The sequence below is a fragment of the Triturus cristatus genome, chromosome 8 (assembly GCF_964204655.1).
Source record: "Triturus cristatus chromosome 8, aTriCri1.1, whole genome shotgun sequence".
Taxonomy (NCBI): domain Eukaryota; kingdom Metazoa; phylum Chordata; class Amphibia; order Caudata; family Salamandridae; genus Triturus; species Triturus cristatus.
In genome coordinates this window covers 1,130,512,881-1,130,527,269 of record NC_140591.1, presented here as the reverse complement: position 1 = coordinate 1,130,527,269, position 14,389 = coordinate 1,130,512,881, and the positions used below count along the sequence as shown (strand labels likewise).

Below are 14,389 nucleotides of genomic sequence, written 5' to 3'. Positions count from 1 at the left end.
GTGGCGGACAACTCCCACACCACCAAACTCCTAATCAGGCCTTTAGAGTATTCAGGTTCGGGTACTCTATCACAAATTTGACAGAGTACTGTCCCACCACACCCTTGGTCCGCCCGCCGTATTTAGAGACAGGAGTACCTCAAGTATTCAGTCAATGGACCCTCCATTGGCTCCATCGATGGAATACTTCCTCCAATGCCTCAGCAGGGTAGAACCCGAAATTCCACACCTTACCAGGTCTAATGGCTTAATGTGTCAATAAGAATGCTTCTAAGATTCTCTGAGGGAGAACCCTGAACATTGTTAAGTCTTCTTATGTTGAGATATTGGCTGCATTTCTTTGAGAACAATGACACCCCATATCCTGGTGTATTGTACCAGAAAAGTGGAGGGAGCACCCACAAGATACTTTGAATCTGCTCTGAAAATGGCTCCACCCCTACTTTTCTAAATGTTAGCCCCCCCCCGAAGTTTGGGTCTAGTTGCATCCCTTGTTGTGGATAATTTGAGAAAAGCGCCTTAGTCCAAAATGAGTTACATATAATCTCCACAGAATCACCCTAGCTTGGAGTGTGTCCATTTTTTCTTTTACACAGCTATATTCTGCATTTTAGGACGGGGGGTACCCGTCTGCCCAGGTACCAGTTCAGGGTGGTTTAGCCCTTAACTACCACAGACACATGATAAAAAATACTAATTTCAACAGCAAACTCTAGGGGTTAAGCAGGCGGATAAACAGTGCAACATTTTGCATTAGTTGTTATTATTGTAAATAAGCTTGGCGAAATTTCAATTAGACTGGCATACTCTCCAGCAATTTTGATCATTTTGCGTTATACTTGTTATGCAAAATTCCCAAAATGATGCTATTACGCCACGTCAAGAAATTATGTGCCATTCACAGCAAAAATTAAGTGTGGGAACCGCACAAATTACCAGGATATGCGAGGTTGCTGTTTGCAGTGCTTGTGTTTGTTTTTTTCCCTTAAAACAAAAAATGTGTCCTTGAACCCAAAATGGACAAGAGGACTCATCTAGTGCTAAAGTAGAGCACCACATTGTGGTTTCACATCTTGGAAGGCGTAATGGGTGCCCAAAACGAAATAAGTCTGCTACCATGTCAGCACAATGGTAGCATACCAGTGCACTGCTTAAATGATGATGTTGCTTTCAACCTAGTGAGGTCAATTCTTTATATTAGAACAAGATTTATTAATAACATAGAAAAAGCTCTCTGTAACCAGTTCTAAAAATGGCTCACATTCTGAATACGATTTGAGTTTTACACTGGAATGTATAATTCACAACCACCAACTCCAACTAGCATTCAGGGCCTCATTTACGAAGCAATGCGTGTGTAAATGTGACTTGCATGTGCCAATATATCAATTTATAAGTGCAAGATACTCATAAAAGGTGACCTGGCACGGAAACAACCTGTTAATCACATACTATTACCTAGTGATAGTATAGTTACACATGAATATATCCTACTCAAGGTGTGGGAGGGAGTTCCAAGTTGGGTTTGCCTCGTAAGTTTGAAAACACCCTAAAAGTCCTGTAGAGACCCATTCCCGTCCTAGATATTGTAGAAGATTTAGCCCTGCCAATGGGAGGAGTAAATAACGTCTTAGGATGGAAAGGGGAAAAAAACACATTCGAAACTGATGTGGGTGTAAAGGAAGTAGGTTTTGGACGGTAAAACAAATCTAGGAGAGAAAAACAGTATACTGTATAAACGCTACAGCATTTCTCCGTGGAGACTGTACAACACATACAATTATGTAGGAAGAAATGCCTCTGCACTGCTGAAAAAGGGAATCCACAGAGGTTTTCTTGGAGTATGTCTAGAAACATGGGCTGGTGCAGCTTTCCAGGCATACTTCTGGAGTTTTGTGAATGCGGCCGTAATTCTTCAATAAGCATACATGCAGTTTATTCAACCGCGGAACTGAAAATAGTACCAGTGGCGGCTGCCACCGAGTCGCATGGGTGGGGCGAAGGGAGAATAGAAAAATAAATAAAAAGGTTACTTACCTTGCTGCCAGCCGCCGCCTCGCCTCTGGTTTCTTCTGTTCCTGCTTGAAGCAGGACGCACACACAGGCTTCCCTAAAGCTGTGTAATACAGCCTGGTGGGGAACATGCAAAGTGCGCATGACTGTTTGGCCCGCCCAAGACGGCCGGCCAAACCGTCATGTGCAATTAAGTGCCCCAACCACTCTTCCCCTGCTGGCTGTGACAACAGCTTAGCCCCGCCCGCACCTTCAACCTGCCTGACACTGGAAAAATAAAATAATAATAACATCGTGTTATCATTTTATTTTTTCCTTTTTCCACTGCTCAAAGAACAGTGGGCGGTGCTCATCCGCCTTAGCGAAGGAGCCGTCACTGAATAATACTATTGCAGGAGTTGTGAAGCTGTACTGAGGCTACGTGAACAACTGTGTGTTCTCTTTCAGCATTATTTAGCCCAACAGATAAAAGTGAAGGAGGTTCATGACTCAAAGAGAATAAATCGTACAAATTCCCCATATTTAAATAAAATAGGATTTATTTATTTTATAAATAATGTGCATTTTCAAAGCAGGACCATATGTCTGTAACAATATCATCAAGATGAGAGTCCAAAAATGAAAATAGCTATAGGAAATATATTCAAGCAATTAACATTTTCATCATGCCAACATTTCTCAAAGGACAGTTTAGCAATAGGCAAAAACGCAGTAAACCAAATTTACACGATTTTTGTTGCTAACAAAATAAGGAATGTAGCAAACAGTTTCCGCTCCATTTTCCACAGGAAGAGATGGGTATGAATGTCTGGCACAGTCTGTTGGCTCCATTCTGTGTTCCGTAAGCCGCAAACATGGTGAAAAGTCAGTTTGCCCCACTTTTGTACTTTGCAAAATCTTCTACAATATACCCCAGTGCTATAGAGAAATACTTACTGTCATAAACACGTTGTGCAAATAATACAATTAAATGCCAGGTGCTTTATTCAAGTATACATTACAAAAGAAAAATCACAATTTGTTCACACGAGAACCAAAGTAAAAAAAAAAATCATGAAATTCCCTGAAAGTACAGTACATTCAGACATACATTCATATGTCTTTTCATGAGGTAATCTAGTCATTTAATTGGGACTGTGATGTGATTCACAGTTTTAAAATACACTCATTAGATTCTGTGCAATATTACAATTATAATCACAGCCAGGTTAAAGAAAAACGTTGGTACATGACAAAAGCCGCCACTGACGAATACTACATCTGTGAGAATGATTGTGATTGTATATTGTCAACTGATATGCAGATAAAAAGTTGTGTGTGATAGGAAATATAGTTCTTGCATCACACTACTATCCTATCTCAGGGCCATTTTTTCTCACCAATATGGCATACATATATGTATGTACAACATGTACATAGGAAGATATCTTAATTTACCTTTCATAATAGTGGGCGTTTTTAGATGTGGTGCACACCACAGTATTATGAAAATGCACATTTATGTGTTTTTAAGGAACATTTAAGAAAAGGAAAAACAAGCTTGTGTTATATTATATATATATGTTATTGCACTTATGCCACTATTTCGCCACTGGATTCCACTGTATTTTTAAAAGAGCACAGATGTTAATACAACTTCTATTACTATATCTGAATTCATAAAAAACACCAACAATCGTATTTCTACAATTAAGTAAAAATAAGTGCACCCTGCGCCTTGTCTTGCATCGGGATATCATATTTCACTGTAGTGGAATTATACACATTATGCAAAATGAAACATGTCATTGAGACGTGTGCATTCTCAAGAGAGAAAAGCTTTATGGGTAGGACCAGTTTTTCCTTTGTGTGGCACTTTTATAATTACAATTTGAATCGTTCGTCTGAGGTGCATTTATACTTTTTAGACATTTCTGTGTCGATTCATCAAGCAGACAATAACTACAGTGACGCTGTTGCTGGCCCTCTAATTTGTATTCAAAGTGCCAGTCACTGTTTTTGACAGACAACTGCATCTTTATGGTTCTCCTGTAAATTTGGCATCAATGAGACCTAAACTCATGAGCCACTGGGTCACAAATTTGCTACGGTATCTCATGTCAGTGCAAAACCTTGGAAACTTACTTTGCAGTTAAATTTCCTGGCAATTTGGAAGGTGCTGCGAGTTGAAGTTTAGCTTTAACGTTTACACGCACAAAAACTGTTTTAAACCCTCAAAATATACAAATATAAACAAATTAAATATTGTCAACGCCATACCCGTTTTAAAAATGAAACCTAACATTGCAGAGCAAACGCAGGAGCAGCAGACATTACATAAGTACATGAAGCTCTACATTAGATGTCCAAACACAGTCACCCCCATCTGTCAAAATAGGTATCTAAGTTAGAAATTGAAGGCTCATATCCCAAACCACAGGGGAACCGAAATCTAACGTGACACAGACCCCAGATTTATTCCACAGACGAGGATATGGGATTGTACTTAATTCTTTAAGATCTACAAAGAATCACATCACAGGCTTGCCCCCTTAAATCTCAGCTTGTTAGCGGCTATCTCTAGTTTCCCTTCTACACTCTCCTATCTCTTAAGTTATCCCAGGCACGACATGCACAAAATACTGCCTTAAGGTTTTTCTGCACCAGAACACTACATTGATTCTGATTGGGCAGGTGTACCTATCTCACTCAAACAAGCTTTCAAAAGATGAGACCATCCTGTAATTCACTGTCATGATGTCCTCACTTTGACTGAAATAGACCGAGAGAATACAGAACTATGTTGCAGCAGGTGGCCTTCCGGCTCATCCCTCCACCAGCCAGCCCCTCCTGCCTCCAACTGCAGTCCCGTACAGCACCCACCTGTCTCTTCTCCATAGAGCCTTCTTCCCTCACTCACAACAGATCCAGGCCTTGCCGTGATCCCTGGGTTCTGGAAGCCTCGATCCCACTTTAGGTGCATGACTGATATTTTCTGTGGCCTAGTGCCGCTTACTTTTATGTTTGACCTGTGTGTCAGAAGTCTGAATCCTGGCAAAACAAACTCAGTCGTTTTTTCTTCTTAGGTTGATAAAATGAGCAACATTAAATTTGTAAAGGTAACACCTGTTTGCAAAACTTAGAAATGTCCAAAACTGTGGCATCAGGTGCTATATTAAAATATTTGTTATTATTGTGAAGAGCAAAGCTGCTCCTTTTAAGGTCTTACATGTGCTGCATACGGTCTCGCTTGCGAGAGATATTGTATTTAACAAGGGGATTGCTTAACATTCATTAGCTCCATTTTCCCTCTTTTTGCTGCCTTCTAATTGGCCAGCTGGCAGGCTTCACTTCCTCTTCTTTCCGCAGGAGCATGAACCAAGTACTAACTGCTTCAGCTTTATTGCTGTCCTTTTGCTGATCGCGCTGTGACTGAGGTAATGCTTTTATGTTTTCTTCTTCCCAGTTGTCCTTCTTGAACCTTTTGCCATTTGTAGCCATGTTTTACTATGCCACAAGCACTTCAAATAAGTACTTTTCTACTTTGAAATGGATGTCTATTGTCACAACAGATGTTATCTGCTTTTATGGTGACAACTGTATTTTCACTAAGATAGGGACATGGGCAGAATTTCTTTCTTTATGTGATAGGAGTTTTTGCCAAATATATATATTTTTTCTTCAAGCAAGAGGAGATTCACAGATTTGCTCTGAGTAACGTGAGTTTTGCGCCGAGACCTAACAAGCACTAGCAAACCAAATGAAACTATTGGATGTGTCATTTCCTTTTGTTCATACCTCACAGCATGGACTTTGCCTACTTTAACAATGATTTGTAGCCAAGCTGTATGGCAGCTGGCTGCTGTTCAGCAAGGCTAAAAATAATATTTTAAAAAAGTTTAAAAATGAATATGATGCATCAAGCGCTAAAGTGCTTTTTTTTTAAGTACATTAGCCTTGGCTGGGTCATAGCACTTTGCTAAATTAGTTTTAGCCACACTGCAAAGCATCCAAACTGCTGTAAAGCCCGGCTGCAAAACGTAAGCAAAGCCAATAGCTGTCATAGGCGAGACCTATTGGCTTTGCCAGTGCTTGTTTTAAACCGTGCTGACCCTGCATTGGTCCTGACATCTGAATCCCATCCTCATGAAGTCAAGCTGTAGTACTGCAGGACAGCCAGTCTGTGCAAATCATGCTTCAAGCAGCAGCACTATTTTCTGTAAATGTCGTAGTGTTCCACTTACCTCAGAGTATTCAAACATGGCCGTTAATTTTGTAACATCATTGGGCTAATAAAGACTTACTGTTGTGATAGATGGGCTCAATCTAAAACAACAAGAAACAGACTGCAAAAAAGCAGACTCAAAAATATCTACTGTCAAAATATCTACCATACATAAATATCGCCGTACAAAAATGTCGACCTGTATTAAATTCCTAAACTTGGACAAACTTGCATCTCTTCTTTGTATTACGGGGTTAATTTACAAGTATAGCCCCATTCTACCACTCTCAGAGTCAAGCAGCTGAAAGAGGGGTTTAGGCAGGTTCTAAAATTTTTGTAGAGAGTGATATATTTTTTTAGAGAGTGATATTTTAGCAATAGATCTTTTTAGTCTATTTTTATAATTTATGTTTTTGCATGCTGCAGACTGGTATTTGCATGCTAAAAAAAAGGTGTGAGCTTTGATCGAGTCATGCCTGGCTTGGATCTGGCTCAGCTAGAGGTGGACGAGCCAACACATTAACAAGGAGAGCAAACCCGAGCCAGGGGTCTGGCTGGGATCTCAGAGCCTGTGGACGAGCCGAAGCCTGAAAATGTGTTGTGTAAATCATACAACAAACCATGTATAATGTAATAGTCTCTTCAAATCTCCAAAAAGTGTCTTTCTTTAAGAGCCATATGCTTTGACATCAATAGGGCACATTATAGCACTGCACTGAGAAGTATTTATTAAACATGATAATTTTCTACAACTGGTAGTCTGAACTCACATATTTAAAGGTGCTTTCATGCGCGATAATGAAGAAAAAAAGATTTTGGTGAAATGAAATATTTGCCTGAGATCACACAATGTAAGTAGGGAAGCTGCGATTTATCCACGTTTTTTGGTTTCACTCTGTACAAATCAGCCTGTAAATGGGTATCTATTTGGCTTTCAGAATCACATAATGTTGAGTCGATGCCGAGACTCTAACCTGGTTCCTGGGTTCTATAGTCGACAGCTCTGACCCTAGCGTCACATCCTGGGTAGAGCGAGGGTGGAAGCCTGAAGCCATATGAAATCGCGGCACGTTATGGGCTTGAAGCTCCAACAGGACTTTGAGCTGAGCCAGAGCTAGCCTTCAGGCTCGAGCCTGGCTGGAGCTTTTGGTGACTCGCCCGCCTCTAGGCTCAGCCCTTGAGTAACCAGAGAGGGAACAAGAGTGGGATTTCTGAGAAGACATATAAAAAAAAAACATTTGATTTTTAACATTTGTTTGGAGTTCGAACAGTCACTCTTTTTGATTGTTATATCTGTATAAAACGAGCACACTGCAAAGTGGCTCAAGTGTCGACTCTTGGAGCCAAGTCTCAAATTGGTGTCTTCATCTCCAGTTGTGAATGGCTGGACCTTCCCTGGAACTGAATGCCCACTAGCATGGGTGGACAAATGTGCCAGGTCAGAGTCCTGAGAGGGATACCAGGACATTTCACTTTCTTGTCCTTTGCAGAGTTTGCAAGTTTCTCTTTCTTAGGCATAAGTAGCTCATCCACACAAGAATGTTTTCTTTTCATTTGGGTATTTGTAGTGCCGAATTTTTAAAGCCATAAACAAGACTAGAAGTATTACAGGGTGGGGAGGGTGAAGCCTGTACTGCGTGAGATACTTCTACGTGGAACTGTTAAACTTGATCGCTCTTGGAATGAAGTGAGAGACATGCACTCTATGCACCTGCCCTCCTGTGCATTCAGCACACTTAGCACCAGTCGGCAGACAGCTGAGCACCCAATATTTTTCCTCGGGGGATTTAAGATGGAGTGGACAGGATCACCAAGTAAACATCTCAATGTTTCATGGGAAAGGGTTAGCCTTAGTGGAGCAAGAAGAATACACCACTTTAAAATATAAAGGTGGTAGTGGGGCATTTTTAAGCTGAATTGGATCGAAGCATTGTGGAAACAGCTTAGCGAAAAGGAATCAACAAAACTGAGTTTCTTGGACAGCAAAAGGGAGTTTTTGGGTTCAATCGCAGAGCTTTTTAGGACCAGTCAGTTTGGATATAATGTTGTTCAGTGTGAGTAAGAGGGATTGTAAGTAGATAGATCTGTGTTGTTTGGTGGCTAATGTTGATCAGGGATCTAGATGTGAGCCTTGCACGAAGGATCCAGGCATATAAATTATGAGAGCCCATTGTGGCTGACCAACAGCTCGTAAATTAATTGACAGTATTTTTCCCACCAGCACTTCTGTCTCCAATTGCCTCACTGTAAGGATTTATTTGTCTGAGTTGTGTCTTGGATAAAAAATGATGTGTTAAATCAAAGACAGCACAGCTGGACACTGCCACGCTTTCCTTTCAGACTCAGTAGCTCAAGAGAGGCATCAAAGATGCGGAACGTGTTTTATTTTACATGTTGATGAAGAGTTAAATCACTTTATGAAAGTCAAGCTCTGTATATTTGTAAGGTTTGTAGCTTTAGATTTATAATTCCACCAATGATGCCCATTTACGTACCACACACTACAAACTGAATTGCATTTGGTACTTAAAATAAGGTGCTAATTAGTACCCAACTCAATGGTACTCATTTTATCAACTCTAGAATACTGAAAAAGTATGGAAAACATTCTAGGATTCAAACGAATGCCTAAGCAAGTAACACACAGTGATTTGTAGCGGCCACTTAACCCAACGAGCTCTCTTATCAGAACTGAACTTGTGACCTGCAGGTTACACAAAGATCTATGCAACTAATGGATTAACTTTGTGAGTCATTTTACTAGCATACAACCTTATGACTTGCAGGTGACAAAAAACAGCTCTGCGTGCTAATGTAAAACGATTCAGACCTCTGACCAACAGATTACATACTCCAATCTGTAGCCGGTGCTTTAACAATCTGGGATTCTTAGCCGTACTATAATCTGAAACTTACTCGTTACAGACAAACATCTGCAACAGATGCCTTGACGTTCAAAGGCATCCAGAAATGTTACATGTTTGCGAGCAATAAAGTAAGTTGGAAGACTTTACTGTTGCTTCTCTCTTTATGAATTTCTTTTCAGTCAGAGTGTGTACGAATAATTCATCAAGACTGACTGGCCATATACTGTCAGTGAATTTACCATTCAGGACTCTGTCATTCCTTGATTGCGCATCCTTTCTGCCACCGGTATCCCAATCTGAGGGTTCCCCCCACTGCGTTTTTTCCATTTCTAGCTCTGTGCATCAGATGGTGTGCCTCAGCACATCTGCGCCTTGTATTCACTTCTTAGCTCTTCATGCCTTAAATCGTAGTTACCACCTACCATAAAATAATCTAAACTTTTTTTTAACTCTATCCCCATCTGTTTGCACTAACCCTGAGGCATCAATCCTATAACAGACCCTAGTGACATCTGCGAATAGGAGTACCAGACTTAGGAATGATCCTCGTGACAACCCCATGTGCCACCTCCTGTTGCTCCAGTCACCAGAACAGTTTGCCACCCATCGCTAGACTACTTCTTAACTCAGTACACCACAACAGAAATCATGCCAATGCTGTTCATCTTGATGGCAATTCTTACCTATTGAGCAGACTCAATGACTCAAGAAACCATGGCAACTCGCACCCTATGTGATTCTGGGGTATGGATCACTCCACTCAAACACCTTCGATACCACTCCAAAAACATTGCATCCCCATCCCGTACAAAGCCTGGTGCTTGAGGAGGGCTCTGGAGACTGTGTTTTGACAGGCCCCACTGATGGGAACCACTGCATGGCAAGGGTCAGGTTTCATCATGTGTCATAGGTTTAGAAGACATCAATACCCGGACAGCCATGTTAGGTTTAACTTTTCCAGTACTAAAATAGATGCCTCGCCAGGTGCAACTTTCACCCACGGTGTTAGCTTTCAGGTGCCAAAAGCTCTAAATAATCCCACCACATCATAAAGCAAAGTGCATATCATTTTTGAGGCTACGACGTACTTCATTTAGTGTAATCGCATAAGTTCAATGTAAACATCATAGTGCACGGAAGATGCTGTTCTTAGGACAGTTCTATATTCAGTGCAAGGGGTGGGCCTGCTCCTTGTCTCTGTGAATGTCCACACACAGCTCAGACAGACAAGTGCTTCTCCCCTTCTCTGTGCTGTAAGAAGGGACAGAAAGCCAGCATTAGAAAACAAGGCTTTAAAACCATTCCCTTTACCTTATCTCCCAGAGAGTCTCAATGGGTGTTATCTTTACAGCTCTAGAATCAAATCATAAAACCTGATAACAATGTTTGCTCCAAACTATTTGTGGGTTTAACCGATTATGATGATGTTTGCTTTGCTCCTTCGTCTTTGCATAATTAGTATGATCCTGCATGGCTGGTATTTGCTGTGGCATTGCATCTCCTCTATGACAGCCGATGTTATTTTATGTGACCCTGTATTCCCCTTTGAGTTTACAGCAGGTATTTTCTGTAGCCCTTTATCCACCTTATTTGAACGGTAAAGTTTTCTGCTGCTTTACATCCCCTCTGTGCACAGCTACTATGTCCTATAGGCTTGGTTCCACTTATGTGAATGACTGATATATATATCCCCTTTTAATGCACAGCTGCTGATTTCAGCAGACTAGTACCCACTGTAGTGAACTGTGCTCTGGCTACTAGAACAGGTGCACAACTGCCTGGCTCATCTACTGATTTGGTGACACTGCAAGGGCAAACTAGAGGCATAGGTTTAACAAATACAAAAGCAGACAGACCCTCGCATTACAGTTGGATTTCTATACGAAACACTATATAGTTATGCAGTTCTCAGCCTCTTAAAAATAGAATAGCTGTCTGGAGTGCCAAGTGCTTTCATCCTGACCATAAGAGAAAAAAAATGTAGATTGCTTTGAAGCTGACGTCGTTTGGAGGAGTATACTTCTGATAATTATGATCAAAAGGTAAAGTGACACTTCCAACCTAATCTGTAACCTCCCCACGCATAGCGCTTCAAAGTGGGCATCAGTTAGCACCAGCATTATACACAAAAGCTCGGTGATAACTAGAAAGACTGCATGAGTGCTTAACTCTTAAAACAATTGTGCTTTAAGAGACGTGTGGTGTTCTAAATGATAGCATTCTGTGTTCTGGAATGCGATAACAAGAGATTTGAATGGAGGGGAGAAGTACCGAGCTTTTTGTACGCTACAAAATAAGATATTGAGGGACAACATCTAAAATGAAAGGATGAGGTAGAGAGGCCTGTAATTCGCGCTTTAGCTTGATGGCCAACTGAGATCATGGGGCGTGGAGACCGTATGGGGTCTGGCTAAAAGTGACAAGTTTGGGTTACAATTGGGGACCATTGAGGAAATGTATTCCCCTCTACTACTTCCCGTGAGGCGATCCCAGCGGTGGACGTGCGCAGACGCCTGCCTACCACAAACGTACCAGCTTCCGTTGGTTGCCCAGGCAGAAGGTGCAGATGGGCCTGGGGGCGGCAGGGCCGACGCTCGCGCCCCCGGGGGCCGGCCGGTACTGCAGGCAGGGCTGCCCATCCAGGCAGTCCTCTCCCAGCAGCAGGATGTTGGCGAGGTGCGCTATGTAACTGGAGGCCAGGCGCAGGGTTTCTATTTTGGAGAGCTTGCGGTCGGCGGGCTCGGTGGGGATGAGCGTCCGGAGCGCCGTGAAGGCCGTGTTTACGCTGTGAGTGCGGTCCCGCTCCCTGGCGTTGGCCGCCTGGCGCTGCTTGCTGACGCCCGTCAGGCGGTTCTTCCTCTTCCGCTTCCCCTTGCCGTCACTCGGGCTGCTGCCGCTGTTGGACTTTTCCGAGCTGTCGCTGCCGCTCTCGAGGTCTTCGATGTCCGACGCGTAACTGCTGCTCTCCCCGAACTGGCTGCTGGCTGTAGACTTCATCCCCCCGCGCAGGCCGCCTGTCCCACCGCCGGCCCGGCTGCCCCATCACTTTTATGCACTGCAGGGAAACAGCACCTGTTAGGAACGGGCAACCCTACTTGAGCCACTGACACCTCAGCAGGCCATTTTTTGAATGGTTGCCCCTTTTAGATTCAGCATGTGGTCGCTCCGTAAGGCAAGAAAGGTGGAGCTGGGACGGTCAACTGTGGCCGCTAGGGCTGCACTCTGGCTGAAGTGCACCTGTTGTCGTTGTCATGATGAGGGCAACAACCACAGCAATAACCTTTGAGAGCAGCCGGTGCACTTGAAGGCCTAACGGGCCGTCGCCCAGACCTAACGCTCAGAATGCAGCTCTCACTAAATGTTTATACAAAAGTTCCCTCTAAAATAGGGGGGGAAGCCGGTTTCTAAAATGACCTGCCCCATTCTATAAATAGACAGGTTATCCAAATGACACTGAGCCTGATGGGAGAGATGCAAATAGGATGTAGTATGGGAACTAAAAAAAGAACACTTTCCAAAATCATATTTACAGCCAAGCCAAAAACAACAGAGGTTCAGAGCATGGTGCTTGATACCAAGCACTTTGACAAAGACCTTTGATATAATGGCATGTTTTATTCTGAAATGAGCGCACACTGCGAATTTGGTACCACAAAAATAGAAGCCAGAAATGTTTTTTAATATACTCAAAAAGTAAAAACCTTCAGTTTCCGCTTACAGGTCCAAGTTAGACACCTGTTCATTTTTTTTGTCTCTAATGTTGAGTTCACCCTCATGTTACTAGGAAAGCGTGGGCTTCGAGGTTTAAATATTACCACTATATATTTGGGTTATTATTCTGGGGTTGTGTCTACTCTCTGCTAAGTGAGATCACAACACCCGAGGCTGCTGTCTAGGACCAAGTGCCTATTGTCTCAGAACTCTTACTGGTTTCTTAGCCAAAAGACAGCTGTGCAAATGGACCTTTCCATACGCCTGCCTTGAAAGTGGGATTGACTGCGACTCTTGCGATTTCCATGTGCCACACAAACTTAATTTATTATTAATCCATAGCATTAAAAAAGTGTCAGTCTGTAAGAAAGTGCTTTTTTTGTATGATGACTTCCTCAGATGTTTGAACTGATGATGCTGGTTTTATGACTCTGAATTGGATTGGACCCTGCCTATCAGGCCTTTGTGTGTGTGTTGTGCCCCTAAAAGTGTATTTGTAATTGGTTAATCCATGATTGTCATATTTAACTTATCTATACGTTCCTAGTATATGACAAAAGGTACCCAGGGCTGGTAAGTTAATTGTCACCAGTGGACTGCAGCATGTATTGTGCCACTACTGCTGTGACAAAGTAAAAACATGGCAGCCTAGTCGGACAGCTTTTAATCTGCCAACTCGACATGGCAAAATAATCCTTTTGCAAGTCCAAACCTTATTTCTAATATTAATAAGTCCCTCCTAAGGCAGGCCTTAGTAGCCCACAAGGTGGGCTGCCAGATATTAGCATGCATTGGCAAAGCCAATCGGTCTCAGCAATGTGAGAGCTATGGGCTTTGTCAATGTCAATATTTTTAGCCATGTTACATCACCACAGTTGCATTGAGGGGGTTCCAACTCTTACCTGCACCGTATTGTGAGTGGCACCCAAGGCTAAGGTGGTTAGAAGACTGCTGGCGGTTAGGACATTTCCCCTGACGAGAACCACAGAGTTCCCTGCATGAACTACACGTCGCTTCCTGTGCCCCCTCAAGAGGGTGAGCATAAACGAACGAAGACCTTAAAATATAAAATTTTCTGATAAAGCAGGAAGTGAATTGCTCACTCGCGGTAGGATGCTAGCTTAGATCCACACTGCTCTGCAACCTTGGTCACTTTCTTGTTTCTTTTTTCAAGTGACGTTGTTTGATGCGCAACAAAGGCAGCAAATGTTTACGTAGCAAAGAAGTTTGCATCTTGTAAACCATGAGTTCCAATATTATTTATTCAAATATTATTTAATTAAATTTATCAGGATGATCGTTAATAAAACGAGAGCCTGCATTGTGCTCTCAAATATTTCAAATCATGTTCCGAGCGAAAGCTCCTTGGTGATTTTTTCACAATACTTCAAAGAGGAGCCTTAAACGCTAGACTGAGTAAACGGTGTTACCCTCAAATGTAAGCGGCCATATTGGGTGTAAATAAGATAAAATCACATCCAATTAGAAGAACAACTGCGAACCAAAGTAGTAGATGAACCCAATGAATTTCTATTGAAGAAAGAACCTCCCAAATCCACCACTATAAGGGCATCTCTTTATAAATTGCACCACT

General features: G+C 42.3%; 1 protein-coding gene across 3 annotated transcripts in view; it reads right to left on the bottom strand.

The window, feature by feature from the left end:
- LOC146805500 (transcription factor 15-like) overlaps positions 1 to 12,307 on the bottom strand; it is a 108,508-nt gene extending 96,201 nt beyond the window's left edge. For 2 of the 3 annotated variants that reach the window (XR_014967849.1, XR_014967848.1), the window contains exons 1-2: positions 11,617 to 12,289; positions 9,768 to 10,335 (exon numbers count right to left, since the gene is read on the bottom strand). Coding sequence is in view for 1 of the 3 variants with exons in the window: in XM_085622769.1 (XP_085478895.1) it covers positions 10,303 to 10,335; positions 11,617 to 12,081 (498 nt within the window). In the remaining 2 variants the exon portion in view is untranslated. Of the gene's footprint in view, positions 1 to 2,535; positions 10,336 to 11,616 lie in introns of those variants that run through there. The other variant, XM_085622769.1, reaches the window with a different exon arrangement.
- Between the last annotated feature and the right edge of the window lie 2,082 nt (positions 12,308 to 14,389).